This window comes from Nilaparvata lugens, chromosome 1, assembly GCF_014356525.2.
Source record: "Nilaparvata lugens isolate BPH chromosome 1, ASM1435652v1, whole genome shotgun sequence".
Classification (NCBI taxonomy): Eukaryota; Metazoa; Arthropoda; class Insecta; order Hemiptera; family Delphacidae; genus Nilaparvata; species Nilaparvata lugens.
The window spans coordinates 78,422,973-78,444,906 of NC_052504.1; the positions used below are offsets into that span (position 1 = coordinate 78,422,973).

General features: G+C 34.8%; 1 protein-coding gene across 1 annotated transcript; it reads right to left on the reverse strand.

Annotated features, from left to right (window-relative positions):
* Window positions 1-7,348: 7,348 nt before the first annotated feature.
* Window positions 7,349-15,050, reverse strand: LOC111059819 (translational activator of cytochrome c oxidase 1). The gene is made up of 5 exons (XM_022347442.2): window positions 14,674-15,050; window positions 10,820-10,935; window positions 9,723-9,856; window positions 9,082-9,253; window positions 7,349-7,615 (listed from the first exon to the last, which is right to left on the reverse strand). The coding sequence occupies exons 1-5, from the start codon at window positions 14,840-14,842 to the stop codon at window positions 7,412-7,414; spliced, it is 795 nt and encodes a 264-aa protein (XP_022203134.1). The 5' UTR covers window positions 14,843-15,050; the 3' UTR covers window positions 7,349-7,411.
* Between the last annotated feature and the right edge of the window lie 6,884 nt (window positions 15,051-21,934).

Below are 21,934 nucleotides of genomic sequence, written 5' to 3' on the forward strand. Positions count from 1 at the left end.
TTATGTTTATTTAAATTTCATTTTTGTAGAAACCTATCCAGCTCTGGGACTAGAAGGGATTGAATTAACAGGCTAATGATCATTGTCACTTTTAGTTGAGTGGCCTCTTTCTATTTATGCATTTGAAGCCCAATAACTTTTCAGTGGACATTTTCGACTGACAGGCGAACAGTCCCTGGAACAGCCACAGAGAAGAGGAATCTTCTACTTTGTGGAACAGCTGAGCTACAAGAGCACACAAACAGGCTTTCACCTGCACATCTGCACCTGAAGCGATTGGTTCAGGTTTTCGATTGTTCAGCCGAATATGTCTGAACTTGGCTGGCCTTAGGTGTAATCACATTGGATGCGTGTATGACCATGCGTTGAATTTATGCATGACATGACCAAGCTTACAGATGAGAAACAAAATCTGGAAAGAGCAATAGAAACACACTGAAAGCGTGAATTTGCTAGTTGCGATCAGTGTGAGCAGCTGCATGCAAGTCATGTGTTTCAATGAAACTTTGCAGATTTTGTTTTTCGGCTCATGCATAATTCGACATGCACTTGCATTCAAACATATTCAACATGATCACACCCTCAAACCGTAACTAATTATGGCATTTGTATTTCCTTTAGTGGAATGATGAATCTTGAGCTGGCCACTAACGTAATGTTCCACATGTCCGATACGTCTGTACAGTAGAAAACCTGAACGTTAGTGGTGCGACGTACGTCTGCAGTCAAAATCCTATGTAAAAGTTAACAGATGTAACTTATTTGTTCATCTGACAGTCGTATCGGACATGTGAAAGTTAGTGGCCAGTCTAAGTCACGGTGCACACCGGAGAATCGCTTGATATGAGAAACACAGTTATGGCCAAGCGACACAAAGCGTTTTTCAGGCGTTTCGCACTGGCGGCGGACGAGTCGGCAGGGCAGGACGCTCTCCGATTGGCTGATTATCAGCTGATCCCGAATGCCAACCCAATCAGATGATAATCAGCCAATCGGAGAGCGTCCTGCCCAGCCGACTCGTCCGCCGCCAGTGCAAAAACGCTTTATGTGGCTTGGCCCTTGAGGTGCCGAAAATCGTTCCTTAGCGTCGACTCGAAACGCGAGGAATTATACATAAAAGTCAAATGAGTCATCAAAACTAATGAATTATCAGGTTATGTGCTCTAGCCGCGGCGGCTTTAATCAAGCATCTCTAGCCGCACATCTCAAGTCATCATTATTATTTGCACCTCTAAGGGCCGGTTCCCGAGCTCCGGATTTATCTAAGTTCTAGACTTTAAACAGCTGGAGTCAGAAAATTAGCTTTCAGAAACAGGGCGTAGTCATAGCTTTATGATTATATTTATTTTCTCATTTCTATAATAATTGGAAACTTTTTTCCTTGACAAAATGAAACATTCCTAAATAATTCAAAATAGCTCCAATAGACCTCCTGGTTTTGAACTTCCCCGGCACATCTGGGCGCTTAACAGAATTCGGTCTAAACATGGGAGATGTAATGCATCATTTTTCAAATGGGGACTTGCAGACTCCCCACTATGTGTGACTGTGGGGCGTTGGAGCAGACAGTGCACCACATCATATTTAAATGTGAGATACGTGCCTACCTGGGTGAGGCTTTAATGTAGCCAGTCGTCCACAAGCAATATAGTACATTTCAACCCTTGACGTGCACTTCAAAGTATGAAATTTTCTTAATTTTGACAAAACTGTCATACACTAAAAAAATAAAAATAGCTGAAACTTAACACTATATTCTCTTTATTTTATTTTGTGTTCAATTTTCTAGTTATTCAAAATTTAATTTAAACGTGGACTGTGACTATGCCCCGTTTCGGAAAGCTAATTTTCTGACTCCAGCTGTTTTCGCTCTAGCGAAATCCCGAGCTCGGAGACTGGCCCTAAATGTTACCAGTACCATTAATCAGTTTCTTGTAATCATGCATACCAAAGAATAGCACTTTACGTAACAAGTCCGGTAACCATAATTTACCGCATAAGTATGATTGTTTCTGCCCGAAACGTAGTTGAGGGCAGAATTATCATACGAATGCGGTAAATACGTTACGTACAATATTTTTTGTCATACTTATCTGTGATTGAATAATATTGCTGAGAAACAGAAACCATTACCTGCTGCTGCTTGAGCTACTGCATTCTATAAACATGACCTAGCCCGTAGCGCCTAGTTCATAACAGACAGACCCTTCGAGCTCAAATAAAATAATAAAGGCCTAAATTATAAGATTTCAGATGAGTTCTTATAACTTGAAACTCCTTAAATGAGTTCTTTAATTATTTGAGTTGGTATATTAATCACTCAGATGCTATTAGGACTCAGTAGAGTCCTAACATACTCGACTGTAAAGAGAAAATCTCTTTACAGTATAGTATGCTGTAATGGAAATCAAATGTTTTCTTGTTCTGCAAACAGCTGTTTACCGGCTTTATTTAATGCATGGAAAACAGCTGCAATTGAGTAAGTATGACAAAATAGTATATTTCGCACCTAGGGCCGAAAATGAGACTTTTCCGGCTCGAAATCGGTTTTCAAGTCCGAGGCCGTAGGCCGAGGACTAGAAAAGATTGAGAGCCGGAAAAACATTTTTGCCTGTAGTGCGAACGCTATTTTTCGCCACACAGAAAAATAAACAATATATTATGAGAATAATTGTTCATTAAGCACTTCCAAAAGCAAAAGTGGAAGGTCATAGCTCTAGCAAATCTGAGGTAATCTGAATATCAGGAAATAAATTGTCTAAGTATTTTTATTTTTTATTCTGATTTGTCTAAATAACCTAAAAGATTATGTTCAATTATGTGGGAGGTTGAGTTTATACTTTTTTATTCTTTCAAATGACAATAAGATGATATTATTATAAATGTTTTAATTATTGAATCATAAACACAAATAATGAAAAGTTTTTTGATCAGCTGTTTTAGCACACTTGAAATTTGGCCAATCTGAATAATATATCTTATCTGTATTTCATTCATCCAAATAAATTCCCTTTCCCATTCCCTGATTCCCTTTCATAAACTATTTGTAAAAACGTTCAGCACCATGGATATTGCCCAAGTAGTTCCAAAATTATCCACCAGGTTTTGTGATAAGCAAAGTACTATGAGGTTTGAGGTTGGATTCTATTATACTCTGAAAATTGAATTTGAATAGTTTATAATATATTATTTGTATTTCATTCATCCAAATAAAATGATAGTATCTTATTGCAAAATACTTTATTGAATTCTAGAAGCATAACCTGATTCCGTTTCATCAACTATTTTGTAAACACGTTCACATCAAATCAGAATCAGCTGACTTCAAGGTTATTTTACAGCCCTAGGGCCGTAAAAAATTTTTTGCCACACTTGGATGTAATGAGCTGGTTTATGTGCATCATATGGAGGCCGAAAGTGATTGTTTTCCGTCCAGGCCGGTAAAACTTTACGGCCCTAGGGCTGTAAAATGACCTTGAATAACAGCTGATCGTGTCTGATCTCACAAAAATCATGGAGAGATAATCTCATACGACTGTAATAATCTATATAATTATGTATCGTGAATCGCGGTATTATGTCTATAATATATTTTATAAATTACTGTTCATAATTTAATATTTATTATTGTGTTTTTGATATCAAACAATAGAATATGATGATATCTCCATAGCCTCAACAATATAATGTTGGCTGCATTGTCCATTGTCAGAAAGTATTTAAAAGTGAAGAATCAAATTTGAAATCAAAGTACAATAATTGTATCAATATTTAAAAGTGAGGTAGAGTAATAATTGTTTCTTTATTATTATCGAATTCCACTTCTTAATGCAATACAATCAACAATAATAATAAGAAAATACAGCAGAGATCTGAAGTTTAAGGTAAGCCTACTGGTGAAACTCAGTCTTGACTGAAAAATTCCTAGTAATTTTTCTGTAATTCATTATTGAAACTTTTAGATAATTTTTCTTCAATATTAAACCATATAGAGAAAACATTAGGCCCACTCAAGATTGAATCTTCAAATGTTTTCTCTATGATTTAACTATTTTCAGAGCAATATTTTGTTGTGAAAATGCCGGCAAACTGGCTTCAAATTTGCTGCTATACACTATATTATAGTAGCCTACATACATTACCTGACTTAATTCAGAGTGAAAATTTTATTGTGAGACAGATAATAATATTAATTTTAATTATATAAGTCATGAGCCAAAGTCTGTTGTACGCTTTTTAGGAGTGAAGTAAACTTTTTTAGAAGTTTACAGTACAGTATTATGTGTATGCTAAGTGTTATCAGTCAGGCCCCTATGTTCAACAATACACAAAAGCCGAGAGCATAAAGGCGTAATACATCAGAACTCAAAGCTCAATGAATAACAAACATTATCTAGGTTCGAATCTTGGTCAATGACTTTTTTTTGTCAATGAATTTCGACTTTTATTACCTATTTTTTATATTAGTTACCGTAATTTAAATTTCAATCAATTTTTTAGATATATTTTGAGACAAAACTGTGAAATATGCAATTATATTAATTTTTTCATCACATTATTTCAAAATAGTAATGAAAATTCTATTCATCCATCTATCCATGATATATTGCACCGGGCGCAAAGCTCGCGCCTAATATTAATAGTATAAAAATATGGTCACTATTGTAAATTATTAATTAGTAATATTGAAATTAATTGACAGTAAAAGTTGTCATAACCAAGATTCAAACTATCAAAATAGGCTGTTTGAATTTTATTTATTTTTTAATTTCTTATATATTCAGAAGTTTTTTTTTGTGTGGCGAAAAATAGCGTTCGCACCATGGGCAAAAATGTATTTCCGGCTCTCAATCTTTTCTAGTCCTCGGCCTACAGCCTCGGACTTAAAAACCGATTTCGAGCCGGAAATATCTCATTTTCGGCCCTAGGTGCGAAATATACTATTTCGCCCCACTTGGATGTAATGAGCTAGTTTTCGTGCGTCATATGGAGGCTGAAAATGATTGTTTTCTGACCAGGCCGGTAAAAGTTTTATGGCCCTTGGGCTGTAAAATAACCTTGAAGTCAGCTGATTCTGATTTGATGTGAACGTGTTTACAAAATGGTTTATGAAACCGAATCAGTTTATGCTTCTAGAATTGAATAAGTATTCTGCAATAAGATACTATCATTTTATTTGGATGAATAAAATACAGATAAGATATATATTATAAACTATTCAAATTCGATTTTCAGAGTAGGATAGAACTTCTAACCTAAACTTCCGAAGTCAATGACAACAAGCATTGTTGACGTTGACATTCAGATTGGTCAAATTTCAAGTGTGCTAAAACAGCTGATCAAAAAACTTTTCATTATTTGTGTTTATTATTCAAGAATCAAAACATTTATAATAATATCATCTTATTGTCATTTGGAAGAATAAAAAGTATAAACTCAACCTCTTACATAATTGAACATAATCTTTTAGGTTATTTAGACAAATCAGAATAAAAAATAAAAATACTTGGACAATTTCCTGATACTCAGATTAGGTACCTCAGATTTGCTAGAGCTATGACCTTCCTGTTTTGCTTTCGGAAGTGCCTAATAAACAATTATTCTCATATTTATAATTATTGTTTATTTTTCTGTGTGGCGAAAAATAACGTTCTCACCATGGGCAAAAATGTTTTTCCGGCTCTCAATCTTTTCTAGTCCTCGGCCTACGGCCTCGGACTTGAAAACCGATTTCGAGCCGGAAAAGTCTCATTTTCGGCCCTAGGTGCGAAATATACTATACCGGCCTAGTCAGAAAACAATCACTTTCGGCCTCCATATGACGCACGTAAACCAGCTCATTACATCCAAGTGGGGCGAAAACGTTATTTACTTTGGTTCCACGATGGAGAAGATTAGTCACTAATTGGGGTACAGACCTAATAGCACCAGCACCGTTCATCAGACTAATACGACATTTATTCTTCTTTTAAAATTTCAACATTGTCCTATCGACATGAAAATTGAAGGGAATGCGCCACAGAACCAAGGTGACAGTGCATAAAGGTGCTCGGTTATACTCTCAAGGTTCTATTTGAATAGTAGCAACAATCGAAACGGAAAGGTAGATCGTGACTTGTCCGTACTGTTCATATCTTAAAGCGAATACGCACACAACAGTTACAGTGAAAATATAATTCCGATAAGTTCTAATGAGATTATTCATACTCGCTCGGCCGGGCTGAATCACTACCACCTAGATTTACAAATTGAGTGTAAGATTTTAAATTTAGGTGGTAGTGGCTGAATGGGAATACCGTAGTCCAATTACAAGTCCTGGGAATTATATTTTCACCATTCACTGTTGAGTGCGAATCCAGCTTTAGGCCCGGTGCACGTAAATTGGAGCCAACTTATAGTGAGGTCTATGTTATAAAGGCAGTGAAGAAAGATAGGAGAACAGCGTTGCTGATTGTCTGCCTTGTCACTGTCTTCCATAGAAGATAGCTGATACAGTATGTCTTATGTAGCCTAATACTAGCAGGTGACCCGTGCTATGCAGTGGGGAGAATTCAATGTTGTAAAATGCAATCTCCTTATATCTAGGAAACATATGAAAATATGGAATAATTATTTATTATTTTATATTTATTATGACCTCAACAAAAATTATGGAAAAATGACGATTTCCCGGTCTGCCTGCGGAGAAGACTGATCATGTAACAAGTAAGTAACACTATTTTATCTATGACCACTCTCAAGCGAAGTTAGCAAAGTATAACAAACTGGAAGCAACGAATTGAAAACTTGACACAATCTTTAATACTTCGTAAATTTCTTATCCCGTACGTATCAGTTTCCTTTCCTTTAGATTAACTTTTCATTCTTATTTAAATACCTCATTAATGATATTTTATTCTACTAAAACAAATATTTTCCAATGATTAATTAATACATTTTCATAATAATTGAGATAGAATATTTTGCTAATTGATTATATTCCCATATTGTTGCAGAGCAAGAAAAGGATTTCGCTATCTGCTTTGTCGAATGCTAGCTATGGCAAAGATAGCATCACAATTTCTAATCAAATACTGCCATTATAACGTGGACTTCACTATAGATATGATTACAGCTATTTTTTGTTGTAGTCAAACTCTGATCAACTCCCCATCTATCAAAGAAAAACGGTTGGGCCCAAAATAGGTCCACCCTGACAGTGAAGATTAATGTTGGACATATTGTGTGTATAAAAATGCGATTTCGCGCATACGGTTCAAGAAAGTGATAGCAAGAATAGAAATCACACCTTCAAAATAAATCTAAGTACCTAAAAATGTATTATCCCAAGTCTGAGAATAATTTCTGCTTGTTTTAATCGAAATAAATTTATTTGTATTTGCTAATTATTTACAAAATGTGTAGTCTCATATCACTCAATGTTATCATAGATTTTGACAACCTCTGGCAGGGCATTCAACTTCTCAATAGCTTTTTCAAGGTCTTCAACTGTTTCATCATCTGTCAAACTGACAAATTTCAACGGCATGTAGTAATCATCAGCTTCAATGACTTCATATCCCAAGTCGATCAGCTTCTTCTTAACAGATAGCACGTGATTTGGATCGCAATGAAACTGAAAATTAAAATCGATAGATATCAATTTATTGAAGCAGATAGTGATTCAACAATAATCATGTTGTTTTCATTAGACTGGAGTCTGAAATACCACTAATTTTACTTTTAAAAAAAATAATGTCCCGTACCTATTTAAGGTGTCCAGTTGTCCAGAATCATTGCACAACTGGACTAGGTATATTTGAAAATGTGTAAATTGAGTAATGAGTAGATTGTCAAGTATATAAACTATAGCTATGTAAACGAAAACTAGCCCATCTCCCGGAATTTTACTAAACATACAAAATAGAACAGTTGTTTAAGGGAAAAACTTCAGAGAATGTTCGTTCATTTTATTCAAAAATTTCTTCAATGAGTAACGTAATCGGCAAATTTGGAAGACACAGACGAACTAGGCGCATGTCATTCATTCTGCAGTTTGTTAAAGTGTATTGAAAGCTGCTTATTTTTTCGAAAATTTATTTTTTACAATCACCTAAGAAACTTACCTGATTGTGAAAAACAATAAGAAGAACCACATTTTCTGACATGTACCCCTTAAAGTAACACTTTTATCATTTTCTATCAAAAATCTACTCCAGACAATTCAGATTAAGAATGATTATAATAAAATAGGTTAGTGATTTTCAGCAGTTCAAAACCAAGTCTAATATCATAGAATCAACTACACATAGTTTAGAAAACCGCCAACCTCTCGCGGTTCTCGCCAAGTTCTCTCTTTGAAAGGGTGACTGCTGGAGACAAGATAATTGGATAATGACGTTGTTGAGCTTCGAAATCCCTGTAAGTACGTACATAAACCTGCAAGGCTTGGGTAGATGCAGCCATTATGGGGTGCTCAGATTTGATACGTTTACATACAATATTATGTAAAAATATGAACTACTAACAACCACAAATTGAATATGTTGTGAATTAAGTTGGCAAAGGTCTGATTGCCAAAGAGGTCCTAGACAAAGCTGTCTAATGTCTATGGATAATATGGAGGTTATGCTGTCATTGTAAGATGTAAGTCAAGTCTGGTCAAACTCAAATCAATAAAGCCTGATTATATTTATATAAATATAATATTTATATACATTTTTATTGTTGCTTAAATTAATGATAATTTTAAATTTATATTAATAATTATTGTAGCACGCAATGGTTTTATATTAATAAGACACAATTTACAAAATTATTGTAAATTGAGTCTTATTATTAATATAAAGCCAACCCTTAAATAGTACAATATACTCACTTCATTCCATTCCACAATAGCATACGACACTCCATTTAATATCAATACTAAATTGTTGCTATTTTGATCAATTTTTTCTTTTTTCGTACAACAAGGCATCTAATGTGAGTACCCACTTATCAACAGGAGAAACAGCCTGTTCTATTGAAGTCATACTATACTCACTATAATGAGTTGTGTTAAGAATTTATAGTATTATTATGCTTGTAAAGTGCTCAACTCACCAGGAAAACTCCACTCTCTGTTGAATCTTCCAAAGCGTCTTCAGCTCCTACAGTGATTGCATCATCTATGCATGCGTCTAAAATATTTTCTACATTTGCATCAGCTTTGGGCTTTGTTTTTATTATTCCCTTATGAACAAAGTTGCCTCTTAAATTTCCTTCCAATGACAACCTGAAATTCAATCATACAATTGAAGTAAATTGATAAGCACTTATATCAAATACAAAATATAATATTAATCAATGAAGTTGGAAGTTTCTCCCAACCAAGATTCAAACCTGTAATCTTACATTAAAGGGCAAATTGGAAAGTTTCAGACTTGACAATTCAGATGAAAAATCTCGTTGACATACGACAGAGAATATCTTTTTGGCCATATTTTAGTGGATACTAAAATTTCAGCCGTTTTGAACGATTACAGTCGTTTATAATTTCATGTCGAATGCTGGGTGTTGCGTCTGCTCACGCCAAAGTTGTGGATTTGGCAAAAATATTGCACATCATTGATGTTGAACAATTCTAGCAGTCAATGGTGATTCCTTTCTCACTACAATATCCGACAAATAACGAATGCTTCAACATAAAATATTATAACAATATTTTTATTCATAAATAAAAACGGTCATCACAATCAACTTACCTATGCTTCTTAATGCACGATCTTATATTAGCTTTTGTTCTAGCTGAATTGTCCGTGTAAGTATTCACTAGGAAAAAAACGCCATTGGGTCCCAAAAGATCGAACCAGACTGTTTTTGCACTGGATTTGTCGACCTGTAATAGATAATAATAATCATCATCTTTATTAGCAAAGAAACAAAGCATTTTACATCACTATTTAAAAAGTTAATGAATAATAACATTTTCGACATTTAGATCACATATTTTAAACGTATACTGTATAACTTATGATAAAACTTTTATTGAAAAATAAGATGCCAATGAGTGTGAGCTCATCTCAAGGCAGTCGACCTGTATAAGAACAGAAATACGTGAATGTGATTCGGTGTGTTCGGAACTATGTCACTGAGCACTTGAATAATGACAATGAAAAAAAACTAAACATTCTGAATAAAAAAGTAATTTAATAGGCTATGTTTTGTTACTTTCATCGTTATGTTATAATATGGGTTACGGAAAAAGTTGGAAATGTCCTCCGTTCACATCAACACAGCACTGCACTCGTTTTTGCATCTCCTTCGCAATGTTTTGGTGAGAAAGTCATTTTCAAGAATTTGTAGCCTGTAAGATCTCTGGAGGTCATTTCTAGCACATTTTATAACCCATATAATCATAAATATGTAAATAAAAAAAACATACCAAAGTTTTGAATTCCTCTATCCATTACGAACTGCTATATGTTTAATATAATTTTTGACACTAAAATGACGACATACAGAATATATATTATTGTAAAAAATATGAAATATTTAGATAAAAATTATTAAATTTATTATTCATTTAAAATGTATAGTGATTTATTTAATTTCCATAATTGAAGTCCACAGTGACTTTCCGACTATTCTACAGAAGAAAATGAACATTCAATCATTGTAACTGTAGCTGTTTAATACTAGTTACCACTACAAAACACATAAAACAATCTGCTAACCCACATAGAATCTTGATGTAGCTCACCTGATATAACTAGAGAGTTTGTCTTGAAGATTGAAAAAAATTAAAAGTGTTTAATTTATTTCAAATCAATAATAAGCTTAGATTTAGCTCACAACATACCTTTGACAATTTAAGGAAACTCTGTATAGATGCATTTGGCATATTTTTTACTCTGCAAAGGTCCAAGACTTGAGCTAACGCATTATTTGTTTCTGGATTATTATTGTTTCCATTTTCTGTAAATGATGCAGAGATTTTCACGTTAATAGTTAACACTATATTTTGAAATATGAGCTAAATGTTGAGAATACACATAAATATGAATTGTTGAGTTATTAAACAAAATATGCTGAAAAAGTTACTTTTATGTTGAAATGATAGTGGTTAACTTGTCTATCATCTGTCATCAAGAGTAAATTGTTTTCAGTCTGAAGAGACTGCCAAGCATATCATACTGGATTGCGAAAGTCTTGGAGCTAGAAGAAGGGCTCTGTTTGGCTGCAAGCAACCAGGTGAGGAATGGGATGTTGGTACCGTATAGGGAAAAAACTCATTGACCTTGTAAAGGACACGGGAGTTGGTTTGCCTAACTAACATACTTTGGGACACACAATAAGCTTCGGTTGACGTGTGAGGTTCTTTGAACCTTTGGATCTTTGAATTCGTCCCTTCAAAAACATAAACATAAGAGTAATATCAAACTGATAATTTGTATAGAGAAAAAATTCTAAAGATGAATTATTATTCACTCATTCAATCACTTGATAATGTCATTTAGATTCAGCAAAACATGTTGAGAAACATAATTTTCCAATTTGTAGACTCGATTTTGTTTCCTATAATCAGACATTCATGACAAACTACAATGTAGAAAATTCAATGATGGAAATATATTGTTCATTCAATTGTCTAAAATAGAACTACATTACATAGACCAAAGAGGCTGAGCTCAACCAGTTTAAGGGCCAGTGGGCGCCAATACACCTCACGCTTCTTTCCTTATAGTCAATACAAAATTACTTTTGTCTTGGAGGAATATGCGGCGCAGAGAAATGGAGGGAGATCAGCCAAAAGTGATGAATAGAGTCATAGGTAGAAGCGTAGTTGCCAATTTGTTGATTGGACTCAGTCGACGCAGACAGGAAACTTCGTATGAGGAGCATGAGCACTAGAGCACTCACTAGAAATTGGAGAACGCTGGCCGGTATAGAACGGCAACATCGCGCCGCTGTATCCCTACCTTTCTCTGCTGCGCATGTCCCTCCAAGTCATAAGTAATTTTGTATGGACTATAGTCATGACCAGAGATTGACTGTGTTTGGGAGTGTACCTGACTTGGTTGTTGCCATAGGATTGACATATAAGTTATATCAAAAATAACAATAATTCACGTTTGTTCAACTATTGACTAATGACCCCCTGGGTTGGAGAGCTCGCTCAAGAACTGTTGTATTGTAATCTTTGAACCCCGTGACTTTAATTATACAGAGTTATTGAAAATTATTGAAACAGCTAAATATTTCTTTTACAAGAATAATTTGACAATACGTTTCATTGGAGATCCTATTTGGAATGAAAAATTACTCTGTCGCTTCAAAATATTTGTCCCTCATATGAATCCAAATTTATTTTTTTTAATGGAGTTGGACATGTGATACATGATTTCGAATTCGATACAAAGTTCCAAGAGAGAATGAATGGCGGAAACAGCACATTTATATCTCAACCCTATCAATTTGTTGATGTAAACTTGTGAATTATGTTGTATATTGACCAGCTGAAATCTTGTGTCAGCGCATGAAGATCTGTCTGTGTGATAGCTCCCTCATAGCCTCAGCTGATGTTATGAATGCTATGAAATGAATGAAATAATTCGTCAACAGACTAAATGAAAAAGAACAACAATTTTTCTCTTATGCACTTTCAATGTTATTTGCTATATCCTGAAAAAGGACGAAGGAGTGAGTCAATTTTGTTGTCCAACGAACTTGACCTGTAAAAAAGTTTGAAGAACACATGTTCAAAATTCGAAGCTGAATGATCAATTCTTTCTAAAGTTATTGTAGAACATACAAACAGACGGACAACGACTTTGGCCTTCATTAAGTCAAAAGTGAGAACTCGCTAACGTTTGTTCAATCAGTATATTACCTGTGGTTATTAAACATGATGAGAAACTGCCGCCATTACTTATTCTGTTTGCCAAAAGTGGACGAGTTGACCTATCTTACGTGTTTTTATTTTCTCATCCTATAATATTAAGCAAACAGTTTCTGTTTATGTCTGTATGTCACCGGATCTCGAAAACGGGCGATTCTTACGGAATTTGGAACGAAGTAGGTTTATGATATGAAAATTCGATTGCCCTAGGTCTCATCCCTGGGATAACTCGCTGAAGGACATTAAAATGATAATCCATCCATGGAAAAACAGATGACAATTACGTCGTCTGTCGAAAATGGAAGTGAGTGAGCGAGTGGGTGTGTAGGAGTGAGACAAAATTATGCCTCTGCTGTTGAACTATTGCATTCAATCCGCTGATTTCACGAGAAATATTATCCGGCAAAAAATAGTTAGAGCGAAGCTCGGTCCCCCGATATTAAATAATATGATATATACTATCCCTATGCAACCTTGAAACTTCAAGAATTTTCAACTCACACCAGTAATATGATTTGTATCTAACCAGTTTGTATTACCTCCCATCTGTTTTATAATCAGTTTTCAAATGAGGACCCCCAAACTGCTATTACCCAGTCAAACCAACTAGGAGGCTAGCTATTAGTTTAAATAAAATAAACTGTTCTTGAATGAGGTGAAACACAGAACCTGGTGTTCACGTAAGGCATGGTCTGCAAGCACGTGATGAGGCAGAGGTTTTGTGATGAACTCCACTCTATCATGAGAGCAAGAATTTGTCATGCTGTGCAATCGACTGGCCAGGGTGACATTTTTGATGCGGACACTGAAGCTACATGTGTGCCTGCCAACTACTTGAATTCAGCATACCATGGGCTGTTCCATAGTCATGTAAGATATGGAATAGTAATATGGGGCCATGCAAGGAGCTGTAAAATGATTCTCCTTCTGGAGCAGAAAGTTCACCATGTCATCACTTCAGCCATCTCAGGTTGTTTGTGTTTTCAAATGTGTTGAACTTTGACGAAGTCTGTCTAGCGAATGCCATGGTCATGAACGGAATATCATACTAAATTCCTCATACCAAAAATTCAACAGTATAGTCAAACAAAATTTCGTCTAAAAAGTATTGCCTTGATATTACCTAACATGACCAAAAAAAACTCATCTTAAAAAGTCTGTCAATTGATTTTACACTAGAAAACATACCATTCTTGGGGCACTTTATGGGCCGTAAAATCTAGCATTAAGACTTACATATTGGTTTGAATACAACAACTTTGTTACTTGAATGTAAAAAATATATAACATGAAGTCTATAAGAATTTGAGGTGTAATTGTGGTATCCCAGGTCTCATAATATATTTTTACCGCTTTCTGCATACAGTATACGGTGTGTCCAACAGAAGATATAAAACCCGACGACCAAAGATTCTACACAAGAAATTTGCAAAAATGTCTAGTGAAATTTCTCATACCAACCATAGTTTTTTAGTAATATCAATTTTTCAATATTTTTGGAACCGTCAATAACTATAAAACTATCAGTCAAAATCTAATTCCAAGGATATGGTTGGAAAGAAGAATAAATTATTAAGAAGAGTTATATAAATTGTTCCTTTGTTTGACGTTTTAAAACTTTATAGGCTATGTTATTGCGGGACTTATTAACGTTGCGCAGTCGTTGTTGGAAAAGCTTCGTTGAATTGAAATTAAGCCTTGTTCTTTTATCTTGAATAAACTCATCTATAGAGAAGGCTACAGTGGCTTGATGCTTGAAGCTTAATAATAAGTAAAAACTCAGCTTTTATAATAGCTCTTCCAACAATTCCTACCTGCAATTGCAATTTTTATTCGCTGTCCTAGTCTGCTATACATTTGACTACGAGCAATGTCATTTGCTGCTTTTGTATGTCGAATATTTTGCCATTTACTATGTCCTGCAAACCTTTTAGCAGTATGTTGAAGTGATAGACCGATAGTTAACCTCAAACATTTAATCATTGCTGATATAACTTTAAATTAACAAAATCTATTGTTAAATGTTTTATTGAGTTAATCTCATACTTTTTATAATCAATAAAATTAGAATTATGTCAGCTTAATAATTCTGTTCTTATCATAAAAACAAACAAATGTTCAACTACACTATCACCGCAATGTTTTCGAACTAACCTCACTTTCATCTATATCTACAGTTCAGAAGGAACAAAAATTAAAAGTTTTAAATTATTGATAATCAGCTTGAAAAATATTCATAAAAAATAGAGAAGAAGAATATTTCTGTAATACCCAATAACCTACATTACAAGAAATATTCAAATATAAATTGAACATTGTAATATTTTCTTTATAAAATTGATCTAATTTGCAGGTGGTGTTCCTGATAAGAGCGGAAAATTTAAAAATGGTGATGGATTGTTTTTTTTTGAACATCCAAGAAAACTTTGGACTTATAACATATGACCAAGGATAATATTACAGTATTTGTAATTTGTCAGTACTCAACTTAATTTTATTTTTACCAAATTGCCAGGAATGTTTTTCTGCATCTCTTTAATATATACAATATTAATGAGTGTATGAAGAAGTAAGTTGTAGTCAAGGTTATATGGTAGGAATTGTGTGAATAGTAGTTGAATCATAACGAAAATAGTCATTAAAAAAAAATCATCAATGGATCATTCTCCTTAGTATGGTGAAATTAATTAATCATGAACAAGTCTTCTGTATCATCCGTGAAATCTGGCATACCTTGTCGAGCCAATGATCTATAGAAAGAGTGTGCTTCACTTGGCAAAAACTGTAGTGTCGTCTCCAAATCCTTGAATTTTCTACTACTGATTTGCAATTGTGTAACATTTGTTGGGTTGGAAGTATCTGGCATTGTTTTATTGCTCCTTTGACTATTTTACCAAAGAAGCACTTTTTCGAAGTTCACATCGAAAGAGGTTTCATAGAATGAGCTGTTTGAATCTTCTTTTCGAAATTGCAAATTAACAACTTCTGAGATCAGGAAATCCTCGCCATCGCTATTCTTCTTCCTAGCTATAAGAAATGACTTGTCAGAAGTATTGGATACATGACTGTGGTGTGGAAGACATTTTTCTAAATCACCAGTTAGTAATCCATCATCAGCTTTAGCTCTAACTTTATCTTCTCTTTTTAAATGATAACGGGTACGTCTTTTCTTCATTTAAGTAATCATGATATTTATTCCTGATGATATTTCCATCTTCATCTAGTTTGGTGTCTCTCAATCTACATTGCAACTTGTCACAAGTATCACACGTGTCTGTGCTTGGAATATTTTTCGATACAGCCATTCCTCACATGGCGCTTGATTCTCTTGTCGACAGTGTTCTTTGTACAGTAAGAATAACTTTTCAATTGATAGGTGGGGTTCTAGATAATCTTTTTGGGTCTTTTCTCTAGAATAATGGGACTCATATTCTGAAAACTTGGAAATATGCTCCTTTACAAAGTTGATGGCACCTTGTGGGTTTTTATTGGGAGGTTCTTGATGACCTCTTCGGTCACTAGAGACAAGTCCCCCGGTTTGATGTTTCTTTATTGCATTTGTCACAGAAGTTTGTGAAATGCTCAATGTTGCAATAAATATTTATCTACAAACAGTGACCTCTTCATTATTGACAAGGAGAGAATATTTTTGAGTTACAATTTCTCTTCTTACTGCCATCAGTGGGTCTACTGCGCTCAGTTTGTAGTACTTTAACTAGAGAAGCCACAAACTGACGTTTGACATCTACTTATTTATTTGCATCCCAATAATATCTATGTATTTATTCTATTTCGGTCTTCATTAGACAGTTTAATTGTTTTGGCTGACATAAGTTTACCCTTTTTACTAATGTATGGTAAACCACTTGTTTAAAGTAACATTTCCACTGAATTTCATTACGAACTCTTTTCCTTGACTTTTTCTTTATTATTTCATCGCAATTGGTAGATGAATTTTCAATAAGAGAATCATCCTCGTTCTTATTGGCTAACTTCTCACCTGAATTTTGAGATTGTCTTAGTGAATTAAGCCTACTTTCCTACATGGTTGAAATACTATACTGTCTTGTGAATCTGATGAATGATCTGTTGTGGAATGAAGTCATTGTCATCATCTGGAGTGTTCCACAAGAAATTGGCCATTTTTTTGTGTATGGGAATATGGGCTAAAATACACTCAAAGAGGAATTTAATTTTTTTTATCAAATTTCAGCTATGATACATGATTTTGAACCGTTTTGACAAGCTGAAGATCCGTCTTTATGAGGAGATCTGATCACTCTGTAAGAGGTTATGAGTGTTTAAAATTTTGATCCTTGACATATCCTTATGTGTACCTTCTCCCCACTACTAGAAAATACTGAAATTAAATGTATCTAACGGATGATTTCCCATGAAACATAGCCCTCATAAGATGATTTCAGCTGAAACATGATTTTTTTCTGTTAGGAAGGCTTAAAAAGGTATTAATGTTCAGAATTAATTTTTCATTCATGTGATGTGTGGTTTTCTATCATTACTAGAAAAGATTCAATGGGTAGAAGTGGTATGTTTGCATAATTTTGAAAACCCCTAAGAAATACCCATTTTTTTCAATTTGTAGCTCCGGAACCAAAAAAGGTATTGCCCTGCGCGATCACTCAATTTATTGGAAATTTTATCATATTTAATCTTGGAGGAAATTCTTTTTCTCGGAAAACTTGAGGTTTCCGAGATTGAATGGAAAAATTAAAAAAAGTCCAAAATTTTGGAGGTTTTTGAGGGTGAAGCCGCCCTCTGGCGTATCTGCAAATTTCAGATTCGAATTTAGCGCCCCACAATACATATAAAACAGTCGAGAAAAATGATTCTTTCTGGGCTGTTTCCTGAAAGCTACCATTTGACTTTATTTAACTATTATTCAATCCTGCATTTTAACAGCTGTAGCAAGGTGCTGTAGGGTTATCAACTTGAGCATAATTTACAAAAATACATTTAAAATAATGAAAAATTGTAAATTTACAAAGAGTGAATGTATTTTCAAATTTGGATTAGATTAATTTCATATAAGAAAGTACTTTTCACCAATAACAACTCCAAAAATATCACAAAATAGAAACCATTGTTAGAGGTAGAAAGTATCATGCTGGAGTTAACACTGGATGCCTCTGAGATTGTCATGGTAGATAATATTAACTGGGAGATAATACCATGTCAGCCAACCATCCTCAGAGGTAAACAGTACCATGGGGATTTAATATTATTTACTTCTCAGCACATTGGAGTTAATACCATTTTTGCAACTCTTAAAATGGCTTCCAATGTACGTAGGAGTTAACACTATATACCATTCGATAGAGAATTTTTTTCTGATTTCATATATAGTATTAACTCAATTTCGTAAAAAATGGAGTTAACACCCTTTACCTCTCGGGTACAGAATTGGTTGAGGCAGAGAATCGGCAACGCTGTTCTTTTATCTTTATTCACTGTCATTATAAAGTGGACCTCACTATAGTACGGTACTCAGTATTCTAGAAATATGTACCGTATTTCGTGAATATAATAATTATAAATATAACATTGTAGCAAAATACCCTACATGTAGAATTGCATATTTATGAATAAATGCATTATCAGACTATAGCCGAAAAATCTTATATTCATGAAATTTAACTTCACACCTTTGAATGATTATGAACCTTTGAAACGATCGTAATAAGTTGATTTATATTCATTTATATTATTGTATGTAATGTTCTGGCACCACAAAGAAATTCCACCTCAATAGTTGATGTATAAGATCTGCCAGAGGTCTTAATTGTGAGTCACACAATTTTATGGTAGTGACAATAAAGGTATTAGAGATTATCTATGGTCGAAAACGTCAGAGGAGAGGAGAAACAAAAGTGGAATGTGGAGGCTTTAAAAAATGCACAGACCAGGACTGCTTATGAAAGTGCAGTTAGCGAGAAATAGGATAATTGGAGCAAGAATACTCATACTTCCAAATACTCAGTCGTCGAAAAGTAAGAGAGAAAATAACAAATGTATCAAATCAAAATAACATTGATTTGACTTCTTTACTCTCACTGGAACCACCAAGGAAGCAATTCTAATCAACAAGTCGCCACCTGGAGGGCAGGATTTACACTTGAGTCTCAAGCCGGCAAGATAGAAAATCATTGAGGAAAATACTGAAAGAACCAGGAACGTGTCATCCAAAAATCATTGACTTGATGTCATTCATCCAGTGAATGTATTCGTGCCAACTCTGGAGTGTAAATTTAAATTTTTACAAATTGATTCTAGTACTCAAAACGAGAAAATTAGTAGCATGCCAGTTGAGAATGTAGAGCTTGGGATAAAATCAAGTAGACCAGAAGGCATGAACAAAACATGAAGAAAGGATTGGGACACTCGGAGGCAAATGATATTTTCTCTCAATTTGTATCGGTTGGATCAAAAGTCACGGTGCCAGAAATCTCATCAGAGACACTGAAATTTCCTACCAGCATTTCAACAATTAATCAACTTCAATCCTCAACAAGTTCTTTAGAAGAGGAGACAAACATACTGATAGACATTTTATTGGGCCAACAAAATGAATCAACAATAGCAAGTTATAACAAATACAGCACAATGACAAACACTTAATATCATCTTACATCTTACAAGTAAACTAACTGTAACCATTGAAGAAGGTAATGGAGAAGAGGAAAATCTGGATGGTGTTTGGACAAGACTAAAGGACATTATAGTAGAGGCTGCTGCTGGCACTATCGGAAGGAAGAGAGAGAAAGAAATGCTGACTGGTACGATGAAGATAAGCTGGCAATTGAGGAAAGGAATTGACTGAGGCTGGCTATAATGCAAAGAGTGACAAGAGGCAATGTGGAAATCTACAAGGCAAGCAGACGGAAAGCAAAAAATTGTATTAGAAAGAGAAAACGAGAATACCTTGAAAGGCAATTAATTAGCAGGTATTGAAAGCTCACATACCCAGAATGAAACAAGGAAATTTTATCAATCAGTCAAAGTAATGAGTAGAGGCTTCCAACCAAGGACCAACATGTGCAGGTGAAGTGATTTCTGAAGAATCAAAAGTGTTGGAGAGATGGGAAGAACATTTTCAATACGTATTGAATGGAAATGATGAACGTGAACAAAATACTTGGACAACATGTTTTCACACTGCTGATATTGAAGTTGTAAACCCCACTAAAAGTCATAGAAGAAGTACAAAAGCAGAACTGTAAGTCAGCAGGGGAAAACTCTATTACCGCTGAGATGTATTAAAATGCAGGAGATAATGTGATTGACACAATATAAAAATTGATTCTGATGATATGGAGAAAAGAAGAGATGCCTAAAGAATGAAACATGGGTCTTATCTGTCCAATTTATAAAAAAGAGAAAAACTGATTTGTAGCAGCTATCGAGGGATTACTCTGTTGAATGTTGCCTATAGTGAGGTCCACGTTATAATGGCAGTGTAGGAAGATAGGAGAGAAGGGTTGCCAGATCTCAGCCTCGCCACCCAAACAGCTGATACTGATATATCTGATGTTGAAAATAGTTAATCATATTTTATTTGTCAAAAAATATATTTTTCAAAGCTGTAATGATAAATTCTCATAATTGAGATTACATTTTTTGTCAATTAGTTGAATTTCTACATTGTTGATAAACGATGTGGCAACATCGCAATGCGTGAAAGAGATAGCGCTTTCTGCTTTGTTGAACGATAGACAAGGATAGCAGGACCATTTCAAATCACACACTACCATTATAACGTGGACCTCACTATACAAGATATTAACCTCCATCCTCCTGAAAAGAACAAGCTCACTATCAGAAAGAATCGTTGGCGAGTATCAGTGTAGGTTTCGACCAGGAAGGGGCGAACAACTGACCAAATTTTTGCTATACGCCAACTAATGGAAAAATGCACGGAATACAATGTTGATTTGCACATATTCGTCGATTTTAAACAAGCATTTGACTCCGTAAAAATTAAAAACCTGCTAGAAGCCCTGAAAAGTTTTGGTTTCCCTAGAAAACTAATAAGACTGGCGTCCATGGCCCTGTAAAATAATTGTGCCAAGGTATTTGTTGGAAGAAAAACGAGCAGAGCATTCCAATAGGCAGGGTGATGCATTGTCAGCACTATTTTTCAACTTAGTTCTGCACAAAGTAGTCCAAGAACTAGAACTCACAGGGAACATCCTATTTAAATCCAAGCAAAGGCATAGCCTATGCTGATGACATTGCATTGGTGGCTCGAAATTCAGCAGCTCTGAAGGAAGCGATTTTGACTCTGGAAAAAGAAGGACACACTATAGGTCTTGAAGTTAACACTAACAAGACCAAGTATATGAAGGTAGCCTCATCGCTGGCAAGACGAGCAGCACAAGATTTTGAAGTTGGGAGATATAAATTTGAAAGTGAGGAGTTTTACTTACCTTGGAACTGAACTGAATATAAGCAATAACCTGAGTCAGGAAATTAAAAAGAGAATTGATCAAGGTAACCGAACTTACTGTGCAAATAGAAGTTTAATGAAGTCTAGACTAATATCAAGATGCACGAAAGTAAAACTACATCAAACACTTATAAGACCGGTAGTGACATACGGCTGTGAAACTTGGGTTTTCAACTCCCAAAATATGAACGCGTTGAGGATTTTCGAAAGAAAAATAATAATAAGAATTCATGGCCCCATATGCGCAAATGGAGAGAGGAAAATCAGAAGCAATGCAGAGATAAGTAACATTCTGCTTCTGCGGGGAAATGATATAGTACGATTCATAAAGTCTAGAAGAATCAGCTGGCTGGGACATGTGCAAAGAATGGAGAATAATAGGATGCAGAGGCAGATGCTTGTTGGAAGAATGGAAGGAACGAGGAAAAGAGGTCGCCCGAGAACACGTTGGCTGCAGGATGTAGAAAAAGATCTAGCGTGCCTAGGAGTGAGGAACTGGAAGAGACTGGCTAATCAGAGAGATGAATGGAGGCGAATTGTTGAGGAGGCCAAGGTATACGCAGGGCTGTAGCGCTTCGTAAGTAAATAAGTATTTAATGTTATTGGTGAGT